General features: G+C 39.9%; 1 protein-coding gene across 3 annotated transcripts in view; it reads right to left on the bottom strand.

Annotated features, from left to right (window-relative positions):
- Positions 1 to 699: 699 nt before the first annotated feature.
- Positions 700 to 26186, bottom strand: part of SUCO (SUN domain containing ossification factor) — a 40242-nt gene continuing 14755 nt past the window's right edge. The window contains exons 4-24 of one of the 3 annotated variants that reach the window (XM_082287232.1): positions 25285 to 25430; positions 21942 to 22082; positions 21620 to 21770; positions 20552 to 20672; positions 20196 to 20320; positions 19650 to 19717; positions 18910 to 19017; positions 17827 to 17932; positions 15863 to 15883; positions 15573 to 15628; positions 14567 to 14658; positions 14047 to 14112; positions 11701 to 11775; positions 11111 to 11207; positions 9020 to 10174; positions 8109 to 8196; positions 5465 to 5569; positions 4357 to 4511; positions 3920 to 4011; positions 2780 to 2835; positions 700 to 2622 (exon numbers count right to left, since the gene is read on the bottom strand). In XM_082287232.1, the coding sequence (XP_082143358.1) occupies positions 2176 to 2622; positions 2780 to 2835; positions 3920 to 4011; positions 4357 to 4511; positions 5465 to 5569; positions 8109 to 8196; positions 9020 to 10174; positions 11111 to 11207; positions 11701 to 11775; positions 14047 to 14112; positions 14567 to 14658; positions 15573 to 15628; positions 15863 to 15883; positions 17827 to 17932; positions 18910 to 19017; positions 19650 to 19717; positions 20196 to 20320; positions 20552 to 20672; positions 21620 to 21770; positions 21942 to 22082; positions 25285 to 25430 (3471 nt within the window). In that variant the 3' untranslated portion in view covers positions 700 to 2175. The remainder of the gene's footprint in view (positions 2623 to 2779; positions 2836 to 3919; positions 4012 to 4356; positions 4512 to 5464; positions 5570 to 8108; positions 8197 to 9019; positions 10175 to 11110; positions 11208 to 11700; positions 11776 to 14046; positions 14113 to 14566; positions 14659 to 15572; positions 15629 to 15862; positions 15884 to 17826; positions 17933 to 18909; positions 19018 to 19649; positions 19718 to 20195; positions 20321 to 20551; positions 20673 to 21619; positions 21771 to 21941; positions 22083 to 25284; positions 25431 to 26186) is intronic. The other 2 variants (XM_082287233.1, XM_082287234.1) reach the window with 2 other exon arrangements.

Genomic DNA, 26186 nt, shown 5'->3' with positions numbered 1-26186 from the left:
AATAAAGGTACACGTTTCTTACACACACTCCCCCCCAAAAACACCCAACACTCTCCTCCCTCAGCAAACTCCACATTCAATTATATTTTTAAATCATAGTGCTATGATGAAGCAGAGTCCTGAGACACTCAAGTGAGAACTCAGTGCTGGGGAAGTCTCCTCTGACCAGCAGATACTGGCCAGCCTGTGAATTTGGTATTTTGGCTGCACACAGTCCTGCTGTGCGTGATAGAAATAAGTTAGAGGGGGAGGGACCAGCAAGGGGCAAACTTGAAGCTGAAAACTCTGGTTTGAGATAATGACCTCTAACTTTCCTTTCATGGTCTTTTTTTATCCTTCACAAGCCTTAGCTCTGAGTACCAAGAAGTCACTTCATGCAGTCCTCCTCACAGAAAGCCACCACATGCAGGGATCCCCCAGGGCAAGGTATGAACTGACCCTGCTGGAAACCTTTCCAGCAGTTTCACAGGGCCACAGTTCCTGACCTTTCAGACAAAGCACCACTCAGCCTTCAGAATCCATTCCCCCACACTTTTCTTTTTTTAAACAGAATAACACATCTAGGCTGATAAGTTTATGAACTCCTTACTACAGCCCAAAGGATCCCAAGTCCTAGCCCTGGACTGAAATTTAAAGACTAGTCCTTCTCAAAGAATGTAACCCACAAGTTTCATTTTCAAAGGAAAAAATGCCAGTAAATGAAAGACAAAGTGTTCAGATTTATTTGGAAATTCACAGTTTCTAATGGCACTACAGCTCTGTAGTTACATACTCTTGCTCCACAACATTGGATGCTGCACTCTGGTGGTATGAATTATCTTCATCCAGGTTTGACACCCTTCTGAATTCATGTTCAACACGTCTGGTTCATGTGCTCTGACTGGCTAATTGTGCAGATCAACTCTTAGAGTACATCACTTTAAAGTATTCATAAACTAACAAGAAAGCAGCAAAAAAACAAAGGCTTTAAATAAGTCACATTACGTACAATACCCAGGAAAGGCATTAGATCTATTAAAAAGGGTACCACTAAAAGTGCTCAATAAGTTAACTTATTTTGTACAACGTGAACCTGTAACACCTGTCAAAAAGAATAACCTTTTGTTCCACTCACTCAGAACCACACTCAACAGTTTAGCAACCACACATCCTATAGTATCCAAATATACAGTCACAGTCAAAATAAAAAACACTTGAGTATGAAATACCAACCATACCAACACTGCACATTTGTTAGCCAATACAAAAGCAAACGTTATGGAAACACCCACTGTGAACCAGCCCGACAGCTGCAGCTCCCAGGCTTTGCAAGCTCAACACAGCCACCAGAGCAGGCTCTGAGAATGCACCCTCAGATTCTTCAGCTGAGCTTTCCCTGAGCTCAGCACAACAGTGAGCATTCCTCATCCACTTCCTCCAGAGAACTGCAGCAGGCCATGCAGGTGACGAATGCATTCCTCAGCCTCAGATTCCATTGCGCACAGGAAATCCTGAAGAGCCACCGTCACTGATTTCGCACATCAGACTAAGCTCCGATTGTGACTGAAGGTGCAAATAACACAGTTGCCATCCCTCATGAGAGATTTTCCTCAACAGAGTTTGCACAACAAGAATCTAGTCAGGCAAGTCCATCTGTTGGTATTTTTACAGTATCCAGTCCACATTACTAAGTCCAGCTGAAGGCTGACACATGTCCCTTTACAGCACTGTAGTGTTGCATCTTCAAAAAAAGCTAGAGAAATTACAAAATAAATCAAATGACAAACAATTGTATCTCCCCTCTTCCGGTGGCATTATAAATAGACAAAAGGCACATAAATATGGGAAGGTGCAAGAAATAGGAACAAAGCTAAAGGAAGAGGATTAGGCTTTTATCCCTATTCCACCCAACAAACTGGGTTTCAAAAAATCTCTGCCCCAAGAACTGTGAAAAAAACCTTTATAAAATGAACCCTGCCCTCCCCCCAAGCTGTTCTCATAGGAAATTATCAGCCTTGTAAAGCTGCAGCTTATAGCCAAGATTGACACAATCCCATCTATTTAAAAAGGCAGAAACCAAATTTCTGAATACTTTCCAATGAGTTGAGTTCTTTGTCTCCCACTATCCTTCCACAGAATACCACAGACTGTTCTCAAACGAACAAACACTCTCCTGTTTGAGAAGTTCAGCTAGGTTTAGATGTGTCCAGAAACTGTTGTGACACCAAGTGTTCCCACTGTTATATCTTTGTTTCCTTTGATTATGTCATGCAGACTTGGCATTGACCCCGACTTAGTCTGTATTAGAGTGTTTATGAGCTTCCCTTGGTCTGAAACTTTCGACCGTCTTCGTTTTATAGCCCTCTTCTCAGTTTTTGTCTTTTGGGTCTGCCCGTTGCACAGACTTGTACACGCTGAAATGCCACAAAAATAGGACTCCTCAGACTGTGACGATGTTTCGGAGCTTCCTTCGGATGGAGGGCCCTTATAGGAAGAGTGATAAACCTCCCCAATGTTAGAGAAGTCCCTCTGGTTTGTGAAGGGCTTCCTTCCTTTGATCTCCCCGTTGGCTATTGGGTGCAGAGGCTCTGTTGCCGGCTTAATAGTCTCTGGTTTTTCACTTTTGTACTTGCAACGCTTCTTCTGAAACCACAAGTGAAAAAAGAAACAGTGAAGTTCTGGAAGTCAAGCAGAGCATCCAGGCCAAGCCTAGGAACCAGCAGGGAGAGCAGCTGAGATGTGCACCACCTGCCAGCAGGAACACCTCAGCCCCACTAGTTCCCTCCCCACAGCACAGTACCTTTTTCTCTGGGGAAAACTTCAGGGGTTCCACAATGTACAGATCCTCTGGATCCACTGTAAGAGAGGGAACACACACTTAGCAGTCCTGACACTGCCAGTTCTAGAGCAACACAATCCCAACTAAACAGCAGCACAACAAAATACTCCACTTATCAGGCACTTTTTTCCTCCCTCCATTTGTAAGTTAAGGGAGGCACAACACAAACACTGAAAGTAAAGTCAGCACACAGAGAAATACCCCTGTGCTGTCATGGCAGCTGTCAGTGACACACACAAACACTCGGCTTTCTGATAGACATGGCCATAGGAGAAGTACAGAGAACATCCTTTAGGGAAAAGGAGCAGGAGTCAGCAAAAGTTGAAGTCTAGGAAACCAAACTGCTACCAGTGTAACAGTGTTTCATGTGCAGCCTGCCCCTGACAACACAGATGTGCACTTGCCAACGAGGCAGATGTTCAGACTGACATGAGACCACAGCAGGGGAGAATTTGGGAAAAGTGTAGTTTTGAAAAAAAAAATAGTTGGTGTTCACTGCATCACATTCCCAACTCAAGTTTTAATGCAGTTTTATTCACAGTACAATAATCTGTGAGGCAAGTTTGCTGCAGCCTGAAGAGCTGTGTCAGCAGCATTCTTGGTAGTTACTATGATCTGCAACACTTGGTTTTGCACGACACTCCTAAGAAATCAAAATCAGCTGTCCCAAGTCTACTATGAATACTGAAAAGACCAGATCATTCCTCATACCTAAGCCAAGATAAATGGTCTAAATTTTCTTACTGCAGTTGCTAAATTTGAATTCTAAATACCTGCCAAGTTTAAAACATAGCTATCAGGACTTCCCACATCTGGAATTTACAAGAACAAAAAAAAAAGCTACTTTCTGCAAGCTTTGCAGACCTGAGTGCCTGCATTGACTGCTCCTAACCCCCAAAAACATTTGCAGAGCAAAAAAAAAAAAAAAAACTGATGGCAAAAACTGCATTTAAGGTTTTAGCATAATTTAGCATAGTTCTGTGAACAGTTGGTAACTTGTTCACAAACCACCTTGTCTTACAGAACACATACATGAACTACACACACATTGTGCAGCACAAAGAGCAACACCAGAGACCAGATGTATGATACAAATAATACCTTCTTTACCAGCTAGCTGAAAAGACTGTGATCTGACCAGTGGAAGGGAAGTTCTTCTTTTCAAATTCATATCATCATAGGAGGAAAAACACCTAGGAAATTCCAGAAAGCTTTTTAAACACATTTTTCTCGGGACTTTGTCACACACATTTCTCATTAAGAGGCATTCTTGGCAGAAAGACAGAACTATTTGCTGAGGTGCCCAAGAAAGCCTGGCAGATACAGTACTATGCTTGCAAGAAGTTATCAAGGCATATTTGTTAACCATAGTAGCCCCAAAATGCTCCTAGGAGAGAGTTATGATCGATAGCTCTTTGCTATCAATTCTCAGTGTGCAGAAAGAAAACTCAGAATTAAAGCAGCTGTGTCAGTACCAGCAGACTTAGGAAATAGAAAAAGCTGAAAGAATAATTAAGTTTTGAATATAAATACCTTACCTTTTGGGGCTTGGGTAGTGATTGCTTTTGGGAATTTTTGAGAGGTAATCTTCACAGAACTGAGAAGGGCTCCTGCACCGCTGCACAAAAAGCACCAAGCCCAGAATGAGGCAGAGAACCAGCGAAATCACCAGGTAAGTCTGGCGATCAGAAACCTGCAGGGATTTGAGACAATCGTTGAAGACAGAACAACTCCACGATATTGCTATTCTTATGTTTTAAGCTTTAAAAGACAAATGCTATGTTCTCAACTCACTTTTCTTTAATTTCACTGAACCTGTTGACATTTGAGTAATTTTTCAGAGGTTTGATGCAGTCTATTGGCTGTACAGCATTCAAGGAATGAAGGCCAAATCCTATTAGCTGCTAACAGGACAAGATTTCCCTGTCTCCAGTACCAGCATAACTAGAGAAGCTGCCACTCCTTGCCAAGAGCATCCAAACCTCCCTGAAAGCAATACACTTCCCATAAGAAAACATGCTCAGAAAGTAACTTCTCTGGTTCACTGCTGACATGGATACAATACTATGGCAAATCTAAACTACGCTTTTTACCAGCTGACACTGCAGTACTTCACAGAATACAATTATAATCACTTGATTCAATGTTGTTTCACTAACCACAGCACTCATAAACAGGAGCTTAGCCAGCCAAGCATCAAAGGAGGAGTCTTACTAAGTGTCAGCTCAAGGAAGGTCTTTGGCAATAGGCACAAAATATAGAAGGTCTTGTTTATGGTACTGCTTATTATTGAAATGCCAGGCAGGCAGAACATACACATTTGAGAAAAAACATTCCTATTATTGTTGCCAAGATTCCCCTAATCTCTAAAGATAACAATAGCCAGTGGGGAAAGGAGAAGGGTACCTTAGCTCAGACTACAATCACAGGGCCTGGTGGGTCTGCAGTAATTATTACCAATTTTGTTGTGCACAAGACAGCCCAAGTTACTCAAATTTGTAGCTGAAGTTTAAGATAAAGTAGGCTGAAATCAACACCACAGACAATTTAAAACCTTATTTGAAGACTCTGGTCTCTTCAAATAGAGATGTGTTTATGCATCTATTTCCTTTGAGTTCTCATGCCACACTGCTGAAGTGTGATTACCTCACGTTTTAGTTCCGCCACAGTCTCTGACAGGTTGGAAGCCAGCTGGGTCATGTTGGTGAGCTGTGCTTGCAACAGCTGGATTGCCTCTGTCTGACGCTGATCCTGTGGTGAACAGTCATAAGCATGCCATCAGTTGCCAGGTTCCCACTGTCTCATGCACTCATGGCTACCGAATTAGTGTTCTGTTTGACACAGCCAGGCACTCAGTAGCCACATGGCCTGTCCAGCATTGTTTTCAACACAGTGTTCATGTAACATTTTTATTTGTTAAGTAACATTTCCTAACATTATGCCAGGTGCATTTCATTAGAGTGACTTCTGCTGTCCTCATCACAGGCAGAGTGGGCAGCCAGCTCCACAGTCACCGTCAGGAGGCCCCAGAAAACACATACAGCTGACCATGCAGAGCTCCAGTCTAAGGACTGATGCACAGCTGCTGTTCCAGGGCCAGGCAGCCAGTCAATGACAGGAGCCCAAACCAGCCAGGAACAACTCATTTGCAGCTAACAACTGCTCCCTGGGAAGAGCCCTAAGAGGACTCTAAATCCCGTGAGAAAGGGAGACTAACCAAGAGGAGCACCTCAGACTGACCAGTGCTGATACTCTTCCAAAAAAACCCAAACCCAACCCAGAAAAGACAATACATGAAAGCTGCTATTTTCTTCATTGTTGATGGGTGAACAAACTACAGGCCTAGGACTGCATTTCAGAAACTTTCAGACAATTTGGGATCAAGTCTGCTATGCCACTGTAGTGGGTTGAACCTGAGTTCAAGGTTTCTCACAATTTACAATTACATATTTACAATTTACATATTTAAACCACACGGAAAGGTGGGAATTCTTTTTGTTCCAGCTTGCCTGCCGGAAGGTGGGGGGGCCTCGGAGCCTCCGGGCCCCACTGGTGCCCCTGCCCCCCTCCCTTTTCCCAACTCCACAGCACAGACCCTGGGTTGCTGGGGGGGAAACTATCCCAGAGCCACAGGCAGCTAAAACCAGCCATGGACTGCCACACAGCTAAAGCCATCCGGCACGGCCTCTTGGGACCAGCGGGTCCTTATCCTCTCCTCTCCATGTGGAGCTGGCAGATCCAATGGGAGCTGGCATAGCCTCCTGTCTGCAGCCAGCACACTTCATGCCAAACTGAAGATGACACCATGCAGCCAGCAGCACAAAGGGAACGAGGCTTTCTCCACTGTAAAGCCTGAACAAGAACACTTTTCAACATGGTGGTTTCAGAGTCAGAGAGAAAGAGAAAGTGAGTTGTGCGATACAAAGCTGAACATGGCGACGGGAGAAAAGAGGGCGGTGCCACGATTCTCGCACGTAGCTTAAAAAAACTTCTTACATGCTGTGGTAAGAAACTGTAATATCACAAACTGTTTGTCTCTTTAATCCATTTGAAGAACATGGGGGGATGGAGAACTCATGTGCGGCCCATAAAGATTGTTGGGGTGCCTATGCCAGGCTACACAGAAGCATTGAGAGGCTTTTAGAGACTTGTGGCAAAGAAAGCCTTTGTGTTCAGGCCAAAGTAACTCATCCTTAAAAAGATTAATAACCCCATGTGATAGCCTATGTTTGTCAGTGTGAAGGAACTGTGAGATTTTTCATGGAAGAGATGTTTTACACCACAGCAGATTGTTTCTTTCCGGGCAGGTCTGCTGTTGGTGGCAGTTTGGGAACCATGCGAAGCAGAAAAAAACCCCCTTTTTTCCTTAAACATAAGAAAGAGACTTATCAAGAACTGCAACACTGACTAAAATCCCATGTTCTGTTGTCCTTTGTGCGAGTTGGGTAAAAGGAAGAAAGTGCTGGAAAGGGGGGAAGAGGTTTGCTTTAATTTCTTCCTGTTTCTTTTTACTTTTAATTCTATTAGTAATAAAACTCTTTCTTTGTACTGCAGCCATTTAAGTTTGAACCTGTTTTGCCTCGCAGCTCTCTAATTTTCCTCAATATTTTCTTATTTTCCCCTTATGAAAAGAACAGATTCTGCGTGCTTGACGCTTAGCTGCGTCAAACCACAACAGCCACAGGCACAGCTGCTTTAGTGAATGTTTAGCACAGCAGTTACTGCTTTATTTCATAGCTGCTCAGGAAAGCCAGCATGGCAGAGCAGGGAAAAACCACATTTCAAAGAATGAATTAAAGCTTTTGTTACATTACTACACCTTTAAATGCAAATTTGGCCTAAGCCATTACTGTACCCCTCTGCCTTTCTACAGGTTCAGTATCTTCAGCAGCACAGGGAAATTGTCAATCTATAATTTAAATTAGTTTTGAAAAACCAACCAAGTTAAAAAATTTGTTTTGAGTGCAGTCACAACCAAGAAACAAGGGTTGGAACTGACCTGGATAACTTTTTCATTGACAAAGACATTGAAGAGTTTTAGCCATTACCAGCTGACAACTGATCTTTTTCTTCAAGTACAAAATCAGAAAAAATAGCTTTATTCTAAAACAATGGGGAACACGTCTAAAAATCTTATTATGGAGAAAAATAGGGAACCATGGAACAGATTCTTTTAAAAGGCATATATATAGCTCAATTGAAAGAGGATTTCTGCACCTCTGTGCAACTTTCCATTAAAAGTAAGCCTTCCTAATTAGGAAAAGACTTAAGTACTCCAAACAAACCATACCTGCTCTTCTGCTATTCTTGAGGTGTTCTGAAGTTTTATTATTGTTTTATTGAAAGCCTTCTGCATTTCTTCCATTTGTTTTCGGTACCTAAAACAGAAAGTGTTTAAGGCTGAAATACTAGTGCACAAAACTCCTCAGCTTAGACTTGTATTCAGAAAACATAACTATGCCAGCAAAAAACCTTCCCTTTGCCCAAAGAGCTTTATTTAAACATCAAGTGGTATCTGCTTTTAAGTCTCACAAATAGAAAAGATGTGTCTTTTTTTATGGTTGTGGGGTGTTTTTCCCTCCCCCCCCCCCCCCCAAGTTATGGTCAAATCTATTTCAACACTTTCAAGCTTAGTGCCAATTTACTGAATTCACTTTGCACAGTAAATATAACTGTGAGCCCCCTCCTTGGAACCAATTCTTAAATGGGTACATTTCCCCACTCGCCTGTGGCTAAGGAACACCACAGACAAACACTAATACACAGATACATCCTTCACAAAAAGCTCTTAGTTCCCTCTCCACAGTCACTTATGCAACCAGAGTTATTACAGATAACAGGGTACTTTAAGTGGAAACAATTAAATTTAAAAGGCATTGTAGGTCTGACATTCAGTTCAACAGTAACAGAAGGATGTGCCTTTTGTAGAATAAATTATGGGCAGGATTAGTGCCTACATCCTGACAAGACTTTATCCTTTTAAAAAACCCACAGCAATATTCCTCAAAATAAAATAAACGGGATTGTATCTGAAATACAAAGAGGGAAGCCCTGTCTCACGGAGTAACTCCAACACCCACCTAGGCTTGGGTCCTTTTCTCAGTTTTCCATAGATCTTTACACTCTGATCTACACTCTGCCCAACTTTCCCCTGTACTATTTTTCATAGGCTGGACTCCTACCAATCATTCTCAGACTCACCTCTGACTGAGTTCTTCCAAGTAGCGGCTGCTGAGGGACATGTTGACTTCCAGGGCCTTGATGCGATTGTTCAGGCGCATGAAGACTGACTCCTTTTGATTGGATCCATGAACAAGGTTCCCATTGGCATAGCCCAGGTCTGTGGAATTCTGCAGTTCAGCATAGAAATCTGTAGCTGTTCTCTGAGGTCCCCCCGAGACCGGAATCGCCATCAAAGCTTCTTCAGCTGCCTGATCGTCCTCCTTTGTCTCAGCAGATACTGGAGACTCGACAGGAGGCAAAACAGGTTTCTGCACTTCTGGAATGCTCTCCTTTCCTTCCACAGCATCGCTGGCTACTATGCCCACTGTGCTTTCAGGCTGCAGAACAGACTCTGTAGGCTTTGAAATTACTGGAGTAGCAACAGTCTCTCTTGTGCTCATCTCCTTTACCTCAGTGGCCACACTGGTCTCAGGGCTTTCTTCTACAATGGAGCTCTCAGCCTTTTCTGTTTCAATGCTGAGCTCACGCACATCCACCTGGGGAGTTGCCCTTGGTGCTACCTGGCCTGAGTCTTCTTTTACAGGCTCCAACACCATGTCTGTTGTGGGGGATGGCTTAACTCGAGAAGTAACTTCCAGGAGGAGGGACTGAGAGACAGTTTGAGGATGGCTTGGCTCCAGCTCAATGGACTCTGTGGTCTCATTACTGATCTCCTCATGGACTGCACTGAAGTCAACTGCAACAACAGACCCAGGGGGTTTCTCAGCTTTGCTGTCCAACTGCTCAGGCAGAGGCTCCCCTACTGCTGTCTGGGTAGATTCAATCAGAGCTGGCTGTGGCTGCTGCACATCCACAGGGTAACGTGGCCTTTCCTCACCTCCAGTTTTACTGTGCTGCCGATGCATGGCTACTGCAACTGAGCACCACTTAAACACGTATTCTGAGAAGGTGGAAATACAGCACACTGCTGCCATGTCACAGCAGTACTTCTCTGTCTCCAGTTCAAACCATGCCAATGCTTCCTCTTCCTGGTCATCACTGGACAGCAAAGTTACTGTGGACTGGCTTGTATCTTCTTCATACTCTTGCACTAGCTGAACAATTGGGCTTTCTTTAGTCAAATCCACCATTAACTGCTCTTTCTCTATCTGGGGAATATCAGTAGTAACAAGTCTAGAACAGAAGAGTTAAAGTTGAGATGTTAGTTCAACAGTTTTGCATCCTTGCTCTAGAAGACTGTGAAAATAGGATCTTTCAGAAAATTAGCAAAGCTTAGTCCAGTGACCAAAGGCCAGTCTGGAGACCAAAATCCTGCATGATAGTATTTTTTCTGGTGATTTTCATTCCCAATAGGCAAACACATTATTTCAACCCCTGCCGCTTAAACAGCAAGCCTTCTCAATTAGATATTGCCCCTTCCCTCACCCCTGAAAACTGTCACCAGTTCAAATACCATTTCTTACACAGCAAGCATCTTACTCTGATGATGCAATCTTCAAATGCAACAATCACAATGTTCCCACTGACCTTCCTCAGTCTCACAGCAAGAGTGATAGAAAACCATAAAAATACTAAATACAGCAGAACTCATGTCTTAACATTTAAGAGGTAGAGTCTTGGCCCTAAGCAGCCAAATTATCAGCAATTGTAATCAACTGAAAAACAATAGAAAATCTATATAGAACTTCTCTTCTCAACCTCAGTCTGTACATTTGTATACATATTTTCATTAAGGAAAGTCTACTGAAGTATAAGCTTCTAAACCAGAATTTTGTCAATATAATTTAACTGAAGTTTCAGCAATACAATTTACATTCCTAATTAGTGTCCCTTGCAGAAGACCACAAAAGTGGTATTAAGCAGTATTAAGTCAGTTTCTGTACCAAAATAAAACATGTCATAATGGAAATAGCTATAATAAACAGTAACTAAAACAAATTTCTCTGGTTAGTGCAATTACCATACTTACAGATTTTACCAAATACTTGCCTTTTCATTTGTTTAAGTCTGCATGCCATACCTGAGCATTCTACTACCAAAGACTGCAGACTGGCACACGTTAGTCTCTGCTTGGGGCACATTACAAAAACACCAAGAGCAATCACTTACTCTGGTGAAGGAACAGGTGTTGGTTCAGGCAGTCTTGGTGCAGCTGTTGAAGTTGCAGGGGGGGCAGTGACATTTTCGGACACACTTTTGTTCCCTGCTGCAGGAAGGAGGAAAATGTGAACATAGAAATTCAAGAACCATCTTTGTTTTCAACATATTCTGAGGTTTGGGTTTATTATTGGGGGGGTTATTATTAACTGCACTACCAAATTAATTGCAGATGTCATCCAAAGTTATTTACATGAAAATGCTACTGAGTTTATGAATGTGATGTTGTGGACAGTCTCAAAACACTTCCAGAAAGCAGCAGCAAGTTAGGACTTTACAACTTAACTTGGGTAAAACAGAGAGCAAAGATCTCCAAATAAAGCTGAACAAGCATATGTGTCATCTTTGTATGGGTTTTTTTCTCAGCAAATTCAGCATCTTTGTTCCACTTTCACAGTCACTAGGTTCTATGGCACTAATCAGGTGTGCCACAACAGGTGAAAAAAAGTCATTTAAACATAGACCATCCAACTCCTCACCAAAAAAACCTTAAAGACATGAAAACTTTCCAGAATGCTTTTCATCTAAAAAAACTACACTACCTTCAGTTTCAGATGACTCTTCAGTTTTGGCTCCAAGCATATTAGCAGCAATGTTCACCATACTTAGGATAGCATCTAAAAGAGAAAACAACGACTCAACAAGAGCACTTTCAGAGGACCCAGAGATCACCAGCACTGAGAAATCTGCTCTTTTGCAATACTTGCTCGAAACAAATCAGTGTAAGGACATAAAAATATCTGGTCATTCCATTACACTGGAGGCAGCTGTTTCTTTTAAAGGTAAGTGTACAAGCTAGAAACCTCTATTTGAAAACCTGTATCAGCAACATCCACATAACTGGCTTACGCATATATTTATTTTAAAGACCTGTTAAGTAGAACAGTTCCTCTCCCCTCTGAATTCACAGAAGTAAATTCCAAGAGGGCCTGCTCTACATCAGCACAGATATTAAATACAGCTACTCTTTGGTCTTGATACTGAAAACAAACATAATTGCCAGGCTTATTTAGAAGGTGAGAATTGGGTAAAGAGCACCATATTGTAAACACACAGAAGCTGGCTTGATTTTGCTCATTTCTCTCCCACCCACCAACATATAGCAGTGTATGTCACATGGCCAAGGTCATAATGTGAAAGAGGCATTTTAGTAGTAATGACAAATTCCTTGGGCTCCAGGAAGTTGTGTTCAAAACCTTGATTCTGCCTTTGATGCCTCCAGAGCATGTCAGAAACTGCATTCCTGATTCATGTTATTTATCTGGGTTTGTATTCTGTGAAAAGTCGTAATAGTCAAAAGATGCTAAACTTGAGCTATGCATGGTTTCTTACTATTGATGGAGAAGCAGAAAATGAGGGAGAATACGGAGTTGGTAGAGAAGCTTTACAATCTGGGAGAATGGCAGGAGAAAGAACAGTGAGCCACCCTCCAAGGTTAAGACTCGTGGAAGACTGCAGAATGCTTCTTATGAGATTAAAAGTCTGAGAACCCCTCCCTCAGAGGACCCTCTTCCTCACTCTACACTTAAGATGCAAAATGGAAGTCTGTCACATTTGTCTATGTACATACTAAAAAACCACAAAAAACCAACACCCAAAAACTCTCCTCCTTCCAAAAGAGGACTGACCACCCTGACAGAGGAAAGGTCTCAATAACAAAATCCACCAGCCAGAACTAAATAATGGTCACTGCAATGTTTCAGTGCATTAGAGAGACAGCTGAGCACCATCAGCAACAGGCGCTTCAAATCTTTTAATCTTAGCTTTAGTAGTCTAAAAAATTAAATGAAAAGTCACTGCATTGTTGAAACAGTGAATATAAACCTGTAATACTACCCTTGCTGACAGATCATGTGAACATGCATCATCAAGATAGCTCGAAGATAGAAAGTCTGAAAGTCACAAATAAGAGATAAGCAGTGTCAGGGAAGAATTTACTGCTTTATCTCATCTGTGAAGAAGCCCACATTTAGAAATAAACTGCTTTTTCCACTATCTAGTTCCCTTTTGAAAACTGTTCTAAGCTGTGAATGTTACTACCCATGACCTTAGGAGACAACAGTGTTCTAGAAAAAAGTATGAAAGATTTCTGTAGCTCTGATCCACTACAGGATGAAAGTAAAGCCTGACTCCAAACAGCATTAACTGAGTGCAAATCTACACTGCAATAACAAATCTTCATTAGCTGGGACAGAAGGAAGAATTGTACAGTGCAAGAGCTCTTTAGAAACTGGTGTGTGGATATGACAGTAGCCTGAATAATTCAGGAGTGAAGAAGATCATTAAAACTGAATATTCAAGCATTCTTAGCCAAACAAACCCTACACCTGGAGGTTTCCCAATGGGAAAAGCGAGAAGAAACAGTCAAGAACCTTTAGTGCTCTCAAAAAACCACACAGCCCTCATGAAGAACATAAATTACAATATTTACGTAAAGCCTTCTCAGAAATAGTATTCTCCATCCTTCCCTCCCCCCCTAAAGTTGTACAAAGTAAATCTTTGTACTGCCTCCTGTAAGTTAAGCACTTCAATTAAATACAGATTTCCAAGTTCCAAATAACTAAGGTTTGACAACACTTTAGTCCTGGCCATTTACAGCCCTGTGCAACTTTCACATTCTCTTCAGTACACAGAATCCTTAAGTACAGAAAACAAGTTGCCACAAAATAGATATCCTTACAAATTGAAAATTCATTTTTAGAACCCTAAGAATGATCCCCCAGCTTCAAATTTTTAATTATTCCTATGGAACTAAACAAGAATCACAATAAATTGTTTCAGCAGAATATGAAAGTTGTAGATGTTGCATGACAAAATGATATTCCAATTTCAGTTAGCACATCTTGTTTTAAGCACAGCAACAACTTTTTCTAATAAAACATACTCACTTGTAGCAGAACCAAGAAGATTTTTTGAAGATTTTTCTTCCCCTGTGTTGTAATCCAACAGATAATCTATGTATAAAAATAGAACAACTTGTGACTATTAAAATTTAATGTGTCATGGGCAAAGAATATAAACCTCAAGATTTAACATATAATTCAATGATGTGGATTTGACAGCGTAGAAATAAAACCACAGAGGACAGATTACAAACTGAAATGGACACTAAGAATACATCTGTTTTGTGTGAGCTTCTTTATTTTAGTAATCCTTAACTACTGTCAGCACATGAAGAGATTGTCTATTCTGCCAAGTAAAACAAACTTATTATTATAATCCACGTAGCTACATCAAACACATTGTTTAAAACTTAAAGGGATTGTTGGAAAAGCCCAGAAATACTGAGATACTGTCAACAAGCAAATTCAGAAGTCAAATCTTCTATCATATGCAGGAAGTGATGAGCCACCAAAACCAGCACAAGAGCTGTCTGAATGGCTAAAAATGCACGAAATATTTGCTTACCATAATCTTCATCAAACAGTTCCTGTCGTTCAGACTGATACTGAGAATCAGCTATTTCTTCATACTCTTCAACCATGCTAGTACCAAATACTCTATGATAAAAGTTTTAAAATAAAAGCCTATTATTAGTAATTATGGGACATAATTGATAAGCAGTATTGCCTTTATATAACAAATAAATTAGAGATACAGTAGTTGCAATCAGTTAACTAGAATCAAGCAGCAGGGATGTTTATTTTCTCTAAGTTCTATCTACGAAGTCCCCTGCAGAACTGAAACAAGATCCTGTTTTTCATCCTAATTCCAAAGAGTCTTTTTTAGACTTCCTTGTCTTTAGCTTTCTATGAGCTTACACCTCCTCTTCAGCTTCACTTTTGACTTGCTTTAGGAATATCTATTCAGAACTACCTCACTTTGCATACCATATTCTCTTTGACCTATTCTGCCAAAATTAAATCAAAATAATCCAATTTAAAGCAGTCTTGTGAACTAAAAATATGGTTTGACTTCTAACACTAGAGACCTCCCAGGTTCAAAACCCGTTTTTTAGGAGCAGTACAGAGGGTGATGATTCTCTGAATTACAAATTCACAGGTGTTTCTACTCAGACATTCCAAGCATTACTGACTGCATGCACCTGTGGCACCAAGCAACACAGCACTCACCACACCTGCTCTTTTTAGTTCACCACTTGCTCCCCGTTTTGCTTGGTCAGCCTGGAAATGCTCATGTCCTGCTGTAAAGCTGCTCAAGGCTCCTGTTTCCTCCCCTCCCCCCCCCAATATAAACTGTTCCTTACATACTGGAGAAGCAAATAAAAAGACTCAAAGCTTCTTTAAACAGATGTGAAAGACACTACACAGAAGGCAAGTCAGGCAACTACTTCAATTCACAATACTTACAAATAATTGCAATTGAAAATTGGAATTGTTGCCCAACTATTATGAAAACACACTAATCCTCATTGCAAGGAGGTAGAAAGACTAAGCAAAACACAAAGTATTACCTTATAAGACTTAAAGGACAAAAATGTTCTGATCCAAAGTGTGATATCAACTCCACCTAAAGAATAAAAGGTACTTAAAATAAAACCTCAAAGACTCACAGAATCAAGAGTTCACTTAACATCTACATTCAATCTTGAAATTCCAAGTTTTGTTTACTCAAGGGAGTTGCAGATTGCCCACAGCAGAAGAAACCAAAGATTTACTCTTGCCATGCATTAAAGAGCTGAGCCGCAGCAGAGAACACCCCCAGCCCCATGCATCCATCACTCCAAAAGAAGAGGTTGCTAACCTTTATGTACTTGATGAACATCTGAAGCGAGAGAAAGGAAATAAAAAAAAAAAGTAGATGTCAGTACAAAGGCTGAACACATGCCACAGGCAACTACAGAGTCCTGCTGGGTTTAATTCAGTACTATAAATGCCTAAGATGACAAGCTGTGAAGGATTAAGTTGTAATACTACTTCATCTGCCTTGGGTAGCAAGATTTCATTTAGCCCTTGTACCTTGCAGATTGAAGGTAACATGCAACAAGTGTTTATTAGGGAATTTAAGTTATTCAATTTTTCAGGACAGCATGACTGCAGATAGAATACTGAAGTGTGTTAAAGGTACTAAGTGTATTTTTCCCCTTCAAGAGCATAGATTACAGAAAGTGACTCAAAAGGAGAAACAAACCCATGTAGCATGCACTCTGTATGTACTGCCGCTGCTTCAATTCAGTACAAAATACTTCAATTTAGAGAAGCACAACTGCAAGAAATAGAGCAGCTGATGACAGACTTGAAAGCTTCAGTCATCTTTGTCTTTCTAGTGCAACCTTGACTACACACTGGTATTTACTTAATCTGAATTAATTTGCAAGTGTAGAATGCATTAATTCAACCACTATGTAGACACTATCACTGAAGCACTGGAGTAATCTGCAAGTGAGACCAAGACAAATATTCCCATAAAATCACGTTTACAAAAAATTCCACCGTTTTTGATACAAGTTCAGTAAGCTACTTCAAAAAATTTTACTTTTTGAAAACGTTTTAGACTCCTTCTGTAGACTAGACATACTCAGAACTTGTTTACTTTTTGCACTTTAAAGTGAAAACATTACAAGAACAAACCTTTGGAAATTTTACCATGCTGTATTACTCAAGGCAGAGCACTGTATCCACCAAGGGACTAAGTGCTGCAGCATCTACTGGAATTCTGCAACTTCAGTGACAATGGCAGCTACCTTAAGGCATTAATTCAGCCAGAAAACAGAATTAAAAATAAATGAAATCTCTATTCTGTGACTCATGCAGAATTTCTGGGTAGAGAGGTTAGACAATTATCATTCATAGCTACTTCTTCATAAAAGCACAAAGCATAATAAAGGAGCACAAACTAATTTTTTTTTTTTTCCAGCAATACCATAATTGGAAGGTAACGCATCACTGAAGAGGACCTAAAAGGTCTGTATTTTATTTGAATTCAAACCTTCGCCACAATCCAAAATTTTCACAAAAGCTTTTATCCAAGTTCACGCACCACATTAATTATTTATGGAGTTTTATTCCCTTTGAGTCTCCCAAGTAAAGATAGTTTAATGCAAACTATTTTGAAGGTGGAGGTATCATGGCAATGCTCCAGCAGCAGTGAGCATAAATAATTTGCCAGAGTCAGAGTTATGACTGAATAACTGCAAAACTGCACTTGGAGTCTATAATGAGAACCAAGGTTCAACCACTTACACTTTCAGATTCACTGAAGTGTACAGTACAACACAGTAAAAAATACCAATAAATATGCATATCCTGATTTTGCTCCAGAGAGTGAGTGTGCAGTGTGTGTGTGTGTATATACATATATCTATCTAAATAGATACAGATATGTGTATATATGCAAAGCAGGTACAGCCAAGCAACAAAATAGGTCAAGATTCTTCTGATCTTACATTCAGGGGACAGTTGGTTAAGTCAAATAGAACAGAACATTGTCTAGATTTTTCTTAATTCAGGTGTCAACTAAGTATGTACTTGGATGCAAGGGGCTTCCCAAGATCCTCTCAATTACCAAAGTGAGGAAGGTAATAGGCTCATTACTGTGACAAGAATTTAGTACACAGACAACCCCAGTTGGGGCCACTAATTAACCAAGGGCAATTAATGGTAAGGTAGGCTTTGATAACACATTTCTCTGGATGCTGTTATACAGGGGAAGCCCAGCAAACCCTTCCTTCCCTGAGAAGCATGGATGCTTTTGCAGTATTAAGTTACCTTAACATATTTTGCATACATCTGTTCATCCAGAGGAAAGCTCTGGACATTTCTCTCATCTCTGGCATGGAAAGTACCTAATTTAATCCATTTGTTTGTTGGATACCTAGAAAGGAAACAATGGAGTCAGGTAATGAAATGCAGGAACTCACTGTTTACAGGTATTTGCCAAAGTTTCCCCTAATGCCTTTGCAGAGAAGAAATACATTCTGTTCTTTCCAGCTGCAAGATAGCAGCAACGTTCCCAACACAAAACATCAGCAGAACCTCCTCACACACTTAACAGCAGTGTGCAAGCTCTTGAAGCACAAAACCCCAGACTTGATCCAATTACTGAAATTCAGCCAGTCTACAACGAAGCCACCCCAGGTAAGAACACAACACATGACAGGTTGTATTACTGTAAGCAAGCAGTAGAAAACTGAGCAAAGCAGAGCTAGAACTACACAACAGACCAAGTGTTGGAAGTCTAACCCTACATGCTTTAGGCACCCAAGAAGAAAGGGATTTTTTCTGAAGCACTGTGAATGCCTGCTCATTCACAGACCAGAATTATCTGCTCACTGCAGAAAGCAGTGGGGGCACAACACTGCCTAAATCATCATAAAGCCACCCTCTAAGCAGCCATCTGGCCAATCTGTAGCACTCTTACCCCTTCCAATTTCTCAATAGTATACTGCTCTTGTTTCTTTTAAAATAATTTGTGTCTTTTTGAACAGAGTTCAGCATTGAAGACAGCTCAAACCATGTGAAAATGGTCTGAATGACAAGGGAGGAGACAGCCCAAATCCTCAGCAGCATTTTATTAAGGCATTTTATAATCTGCCATCCACTATCCAGCTACTGTATAAGTTCTGCTCCTTCACTGCTACTTGTCAACAAATTTTTCCTTTTCATTTTTAAGGCGACAAAGGAAAAAACTGCTAGCAACTGACAATATACACAAAACAAAAAATTCGTGTGACTTCACACTACATTACACTTTGCATAATAACAAGCATACACAGCCCATGCTTAATAAAGCCTTGCATCTAGTAATCATTTCATTTTTTTCATTCAGAAGGATGAGTTTAGATTACATACCTGTCACTAATTGACACCAGAAAGTCTTTAGGAGTGGAAGAGAATAATTCATGATTTGCAATGTCAAACTGCTTTACTTGGACTGGTTCACAGAGCTCAACAACAAACCTTAAAGACAAAAGAAAATATTTTAAGAAAAGACTTCTCCTTCTGCAGTTACAATCTTCAGCCCTTTACCTCATTACCACATCCTCCACTGGGTATAAGGAGGACACTACAAAAATGCTGTACCATAAGAATCACTGGTGGTGCTTTCCTGAACTTTAGTAACTCTAGGTAGCACCTGCAGCTACAAGAGCTTCATCCATTTTGTACTCAAAGGCACCAAGTCACAGAACTAAAAACCAAGGACAGCAAACATAATTTAAATCACATCTGAAGTACCAATTAATATATGGTAAATTCTGTTCACCTGTCCTACAATTAGTTAACAGTCAGAGAAAGAAATCAAAAATCTTTATTTGAATGCTCAAGTGCTTTATCTGCCATGATAATTACGCAAAATTTTCACATATTAAGGTAAATAAAAATATCACCTTAATATTAGTTCTCAATACAAGAGCTACATTTCTATGGGAGACATAATAAAACATCTTGTGCTAATTCTGTCAAAGCTCCTCACACACTCATTCCAAGCAGCAACACACCAAGGTCAAGTCAGTCCCACAGGACACATTCAGTCCCACAGCAGCGGAAAACTGTAATCACGCCTGTCATAAAAGTGAACCTCAGGAACCTACCAGATTTTAGTACTGCAAGGATTGAGCATATAAAGGTCCATGTTTTCCATCAAAATAGCTGAAGTGCTCTGTATAAAGAAAAAAATTAGTATTTTAAATGGCATGGTAGATACCAACAACACCAAGGATTTTTCCCCTCTTTCCAAAAATAAGTTTGAAAATAGGTTTTTAGACTAGTATCAAGTTTCACAACATTCTAAGCAAGATAATATCCAGGACATAGTATGCCATACTACTTTGGGGCAAACACAGATTATTTACTACGGTGAGCTCTTTGAACAACTGAACAAAGTTGTATTAATTTCTGTAGGAAGTAGACTCTGCTCCCATTTTCTGAATTCACTTAGAAAGACATCAAGTTCTCTATAGCAATCCCTCTTAAAAAAGGCACAGATCACTGTTTATGTCCTATTTTGATAAATTAAAATCCCAATAAACCCAAACGTAGAATAACAACTTCACAAATCAGTGTTAAGTGTACTTTGTGCTACTTGTTGCGTAACAGTACACTAACATAATGCACAATAATAATTAGTAAATGCTTACCTTTGCCTCTGGATTTGCTGCCAGAATTTTGGCACCACACTCTACAGACGCATAGTTATTCCTGTTTTTCTGGACCTTTTTAGTGGAATGCTGCCCGCCAACAGCAGAAGGGTGCATTGACTGACCTAGGAACAAGAAAATACTGCTCCTGTAACAAACCACACAAACAAACTGTATTTTCACTGTCAGGAACTTCTGCTCACTGCTTTTATATAATGAAGGCTATTAATTTTGTAGTTCTAGCAGAAAAATGAAGTTCCAGGCTGCATTCCAAATTGAGACAGTCTCACTATTCAGCTCTAGTACAAGATGACAGTGGTCTGTATTTAGTCCAAACTAATGAATCCTGAACTTACTCTTTTCTTTCTCCACTTCCATGACTTTCTTCTTCCATTCATCAAATGTTGGAATGTCTCCAGGGTCCTTTGGAGTTATTACTGATGTAGGGTCAATTTCTCCTGTCTTCTTAAAGTCTTTCTGCACAAGAAACAACCACCAATTGTGAATATTTTTCAGGACCAACAATGAAAACAAAGATGAACTTCAAAAAACAAAGCATGCTCTGATCAAGTCAAGGGCAGACACATCACTTGTACCCGTGTTAACAACTTAGAGCCAATGCAAGCAAGATTATAAGCCAGAAAAAACATGTGATGATTTTCTCTCAGAATTACAGATTATTCCACTGAAATACTGGCAATTTTTGCAGCTAAGCTAATACATTTTAAATAAAATGTAAGCCTTCTGTCTCCAACACCTGCATTTTCTTCCCAATTTTTGCTTTTCCTCTTCCTAATGAAGAAAGTTTTCCCTGTAGCAAAAATCTTTAAACATGAATGCTTGTCATGACAGAATTCCAGAGGTTCCCTGGAACTTCTGAACATCTCAAAACCAGCAGAACGATTAAACATTAAAGAAACCATGTTTAAGTATCTCAGAAATAATGTTTTGGACTTGCCTGGCAAAGCAAAACCCCTGTCAACTAAACTGTATGTTATTCTATTTCATTAACTATTTCATTAACTTCTCTTTTGTACAAACACATTTTCAGCACACCACCAGATGAGTGAAAATTTTTTGGTAGATATTTCAAGTGTAGAGGTTATTTTGTAGACAATATTTTAAAGGTAGTTGCCAAATGACAGTTTAAACATGATCCTAAAATAGCAAAAACTGGTATTGCCATGGCCTTAGTCACTGTATTTTAAAAATACAAGCTTTAGGAAGCACCTCACAATCAGAGCATGAAAAAAGTCATATAGTTAAGCATGTAAGGCCTGACTAGCTACATATCCCACTTTAACAAGGGCCAAGTAGTACTTCTGGGACAGAATAAAACCACACCACTTTTCTTCTCAGTGGTGATAACCTAAAGAAGCGCTTTAGGCTCCTGTATGTACTGAGGGGATACCAGCACTGCTTACCTCTCTTTTTAAGTTCTCCGAAGCATTCAGAGCAGATTTTTGCTCATCCGCTGCCTTTTCAGCTGCTGAAACTTTTGACTCAAACTCAGATTTTGTCTTCTTGCCCTTGCCATGTGAAGATGATATGTTCTCTATATGTTGGCCTGCAAGGCTGAAAGTTTAGAGTATCAGGATCTATAACATGATCAGCCACATGCAATTAAACACACACAAATATGTAGATTAAGCAAGCACATGCAAATATTTGTTGCAAAGCCAGCACAGAAAAGAACAACTACCTTTAAAGTATTCAGAGTCACACACAACCTGCTTGGATACTCACCTCTCTGGTGGACTGACAAAAGAGGAAGGCTCACTCTGAGGGTCAGCCTCAAGTGTCCCACCAATATCACAGTCAGGTTCTGACTGCTCAGCTTCACTAGAGCTGACTACAGGGATATCAGCATGGGAATTCTCTATTGCACTGAAGGGAAACAAACAACATGCTTTTTTAGCCTTCTGATAATACAAGTAACCCTGAAAATCAACCACAAAGATATTTGAAAGTTTTAATAAAGTAAGAGTCTCACAGAAATAATTAAGAAAAATGAAGTATGCTGTACTTGTGGTATTGCATTCTCAGTTGTACCCATGAAAGAATAGAATTTCCTTTTCCAGCCTGTTTGTCCCAGAAAGGAGCTCAAAACAGGCTTCTCATCTCCCTGAACTCTCATCTAACATCTTATCAAACACTGCAATGGAGAATTCTTCCCATAATCACTACAAACTAACAACAGGTTCACAGTTACCTGGCTGCCAGCAATTTTCTTTTCCCTTTCAACAAAGGAAACAAGCACAAGACTGAGCTCCCTCACTAAAAGCTTCTCATGTTCCCAAGTCAAGAGGCAGCAGTCAGAACAGAACTTGGCTAAAACTAGAGGAGAATAGGGCAATAAAAACAAAGCCAGACAGACTTCCATTCTACTAGATTTATTTCTTTTTTTTGCTAGTGTAATTAAAATCAGGTAACCCAGCAGACCATTATCCAAGCTGTACCAACAGCCCAAACCAGCTCATCTGCCCACTGCTTTACATCCTCTCTCCCAGAAAGGCTGAGCACACCTCATCAGACAAATCCTGAGGCACAAACCAAACAGAAAGCCTCCCATATGCTCTTTAAGAATGATGGAATGGGTGGGGAGAAGAAGATGGACAGATGGAAGACGGAAGTATCTTTCAATTGATAACTTCTGACTGTCCTCTCTTCTCCAGCACAGGGATGACTTTCAGGCTGATCCAGGCTACAGCCAGATCTAAGTAAAAGCTTTACTCTGCCTTCTAAATTTCAACGTAAACTTTCTTTAATGTAAGCAGCAAACTAGGTTAATCCGATATCATGACAGAGCTGCCAAAACACAAACAGCATGTCAGCAACTTAAAAGGGGATCTTTTTGGTTCTCTGACTGCTACAATTATCAACAGAAGCAGCTGCAACCAACCCAGGGAGACAATTTTAGTACCTTTCATATGATAAATTTCCTGTGGTATAAAACAAAAAACTCATAGGTATTCAAGACTTTTTGCTACGTAGCAAAATCTAACAAACATGAATACAAGAATTTATTAGCTATAAACAGGGAGTATTTTCCCTGAATGCCCCAAAAGGCCTCCATCTGAGATGCAGAGTGTTTGGGTGAGCATGCAACTCTCTATTGACTAAATAAGGCTGACCACTACATTTAAAACTGCAAAGCTCCACATATTCTCCATTTCAGTGGGTAGGTGACAGTATGAACAATTATCAAATGAATAAAATATGGGAGAAGAATGAACTTAAAAATTCCTTCCTCTCAGGGTGTACCTGACTGGCCTCAAGTAACTAATTTTGGCAGAAGGTGAGTCTTAAAAGCTGTAGTGCTCCCTCTCCTTTGGGTACCTTGATTTGCCTTAATTTTTAAAATGCATTATTAAGCTCACTTTGCACAGCAGGTTCTTTACTTCCAGACAGAAAGAACCCAGATTATTTTTCAGTAACTTTTCCTCAGAATAGATTTAGGTAGAAAAGTTACACTCAGTGCTGTTCTAAAAAAGGATTCATTACAAAGTAAAACTTGTTTGGAATAAAAATACTTTCAAAATATTTTGACTAAGAGGTTCTGCTCTTTTAGGCCAGTAACACCTGAGAGAGCTGGACTTTGTTACACTGCCAGGAATCAACATCTAAACCAGGAAAAAGATAACAAATGCCTGAAGATAACAAATGCAACCATGTCTTTTTAAAGATCTTGTTTAAATATGGAGCTGGACCACAGATGGTTTGGATATTAATCTGTACAGTAAGAGACCACCTATGACTATTGAAAGCTGAACTGCAGTTTGAAATAATGTATAAACATGCTTCTCTGCGACACCAGTTCTGCCCTTTCTTCCTGTAAATGGCACTGGTGTCACAACACCACTGCCCAGCATTCACTCATCCATCAGGTGCTCCAAACCAAGTTTCTATTTTCATTCATTTCATAGTTCAAGTCTTCAGAGTTCACCACTCCAGTATTGCCCAGCTATGACAGCCAGACAATTTCCAACAATTACCAGACACCAGCTGAATGTTTCAAGGAAAATAACATCCTGTCTCCTTCTAAGATGTGACAACAGTAGAGCTTACAACACATTACACAAACAAATCAGTGTAGTAGTCAACAAAAGCTATAAAAAGAACAGGCTGAAGCAACATTCCAGTTTTTCTTTATAAAAACTGCAAATTTTGGAAGACTTCCAATTAAAGACACTGATGAAGTATCAAAATGTATTTAAGTGTTAGCCCTGGCAGACTAGGCAAGATCAGCCAGCAAACAAAATTTCCGTACCTTTTCTATGGTAAAGAAATTAAATTTGGTAAAGCAGAAAGACTGAACTCTTAAAAAACCCAAAACACCCACCAAAGACAAGTCTACTTCATTTTCAATGTGTTGAATTTTTATCTAATAAAATACTCCATCTTTATCAGCAGTCAGAACAACATAACTTCCCTTAACACATTAAAAAGCCCAATAGAACATTGTGAAAATCCTTGCAAGTATGCACACACATTTCCACACTAGTTCCCATTTGATAGCACAATGTCCCACAAGAGAAGGGAAACAAAATGAAGTACATGGACTCCAGAAAGCTGCCTGTAGCAGAGGTAGCTCTGCAATACACTAAGTATTGACTTGACTGCATTTGTACGAGAATTTGCTATTTTGTCACAAGTCTCTTAATACCAGAAGTTGAAACTCTCCGCAGATAAAACTCTGCGGAGTTCTTCCTTAACTGAAAGCAGAGGCCATTGCTGAAGCAGCCTCAATGCTTGTTGACACAGATGTGAAAGCACATTTGTGAAGGGCAGAAATCCTAATGGTAAAGCCCTGAGGGCTTTTATAGTACAGATTATCTAAGCATGTTGGCTTTTTTTCAAAGCAGCAGCTTAGAAACCGATCATGGCAATAGTATTCCACTTCATGAAAGTATGCAACTGTTTATCCACACACTCGGTAAATGATGGCACACTCCATTAGCACTGACACCATAAACCAGCAAAACAATTGTGCAGAGCAGTCCCATCTTATCCCTACTAAACATTTTAACAAGAGAAGAGTAAACTATATTCTCTCAAAGTCCAGAACAACAAAATTGAAAGAGCTTACTCAGGCTGTGAGACTGGAGGTATCTCTGAGGTAGGTGAACTGGAAGTGTTTTCAGTGCTTGGAACTATGCTGGAGGAAGCTTCATTTACATCTGCTGAAGGTGGACTCACAACTTCAGGATGGCTAGTTTCACTTACTTCTGTTGTCTGTAAAAACATTCCAGGTGAATATACATTTTTCAACACCTGAGTAATAAGAGCATTCATACAATAACATCTAGTATGGAGTTCTAACAGTTCAGTAGTTCAGATTTCTGTCAGAAATTAATTTTGTTTCTTCCAAGACCAAGGTGGCATTCTGTGCTACTCTGGGATAGTTGCAATACTCTTCTGTAGTCTGACATAATAATGTAAAAATATTAATTGGAGCAGGCCTGTGCAACAGCTTCCTTAATGATGCATTCCTATAGAGACTGCCATGAGAAAACCAGCTTGAATATTGCAGCAATCGAAAGAAACAGTTCTATTTGCATGCTCCATTACAATAAAATGTACTATTTTCATCCTAAGCTAAATTTTGGAGAAGGCTTTCAATTTCATCACTCCAATGGAGGTCCAAAATTATTTAAAGCCTATTCCATGCTGTAAGTGAACAAGGAGATAAATCATTTTTCACTTTCAAGTGTTTAGTAGTCTTGAGACTTATTTGTTTTAGGTCTTCAGTTTTCATAAGCACATTCAAAATAAGGCTTTGTAAATCTGAAAGTATACATAACCACTGAAACAGGTCAGATTACATCCTGCAGCAAAAGGAAATACTATTGTACAAAAGTCTCTTGTCCATAGCTAGATTACTCCAAGTCATCTAACTAAACATGAAGAGGTCTGGAAGATTTAACAAAATTAAACACCCAAACCATGAAATAAATATTCTGAAGTATGTCTGTCCTATGTATGTTGTCT

The sequence above is a fragment of the Coloeus monedula genome (assembly GCF_965178545.1).
Source record: "Coloeus monedula genome assembly, chromosome: 9".
Classification (NCBI taxonomy): domain Eukaryota; kingdom Metazoa; phylum Chordata; class Aves; order Passeriformes; family Corvidae; genus Coloeus; species Coloeus monedula.
The sequence above is the reverse complement of the archived record's forward strand: the minus strand, read 5'-3'. Positions and strand labels throughout refer to the sequence as shown.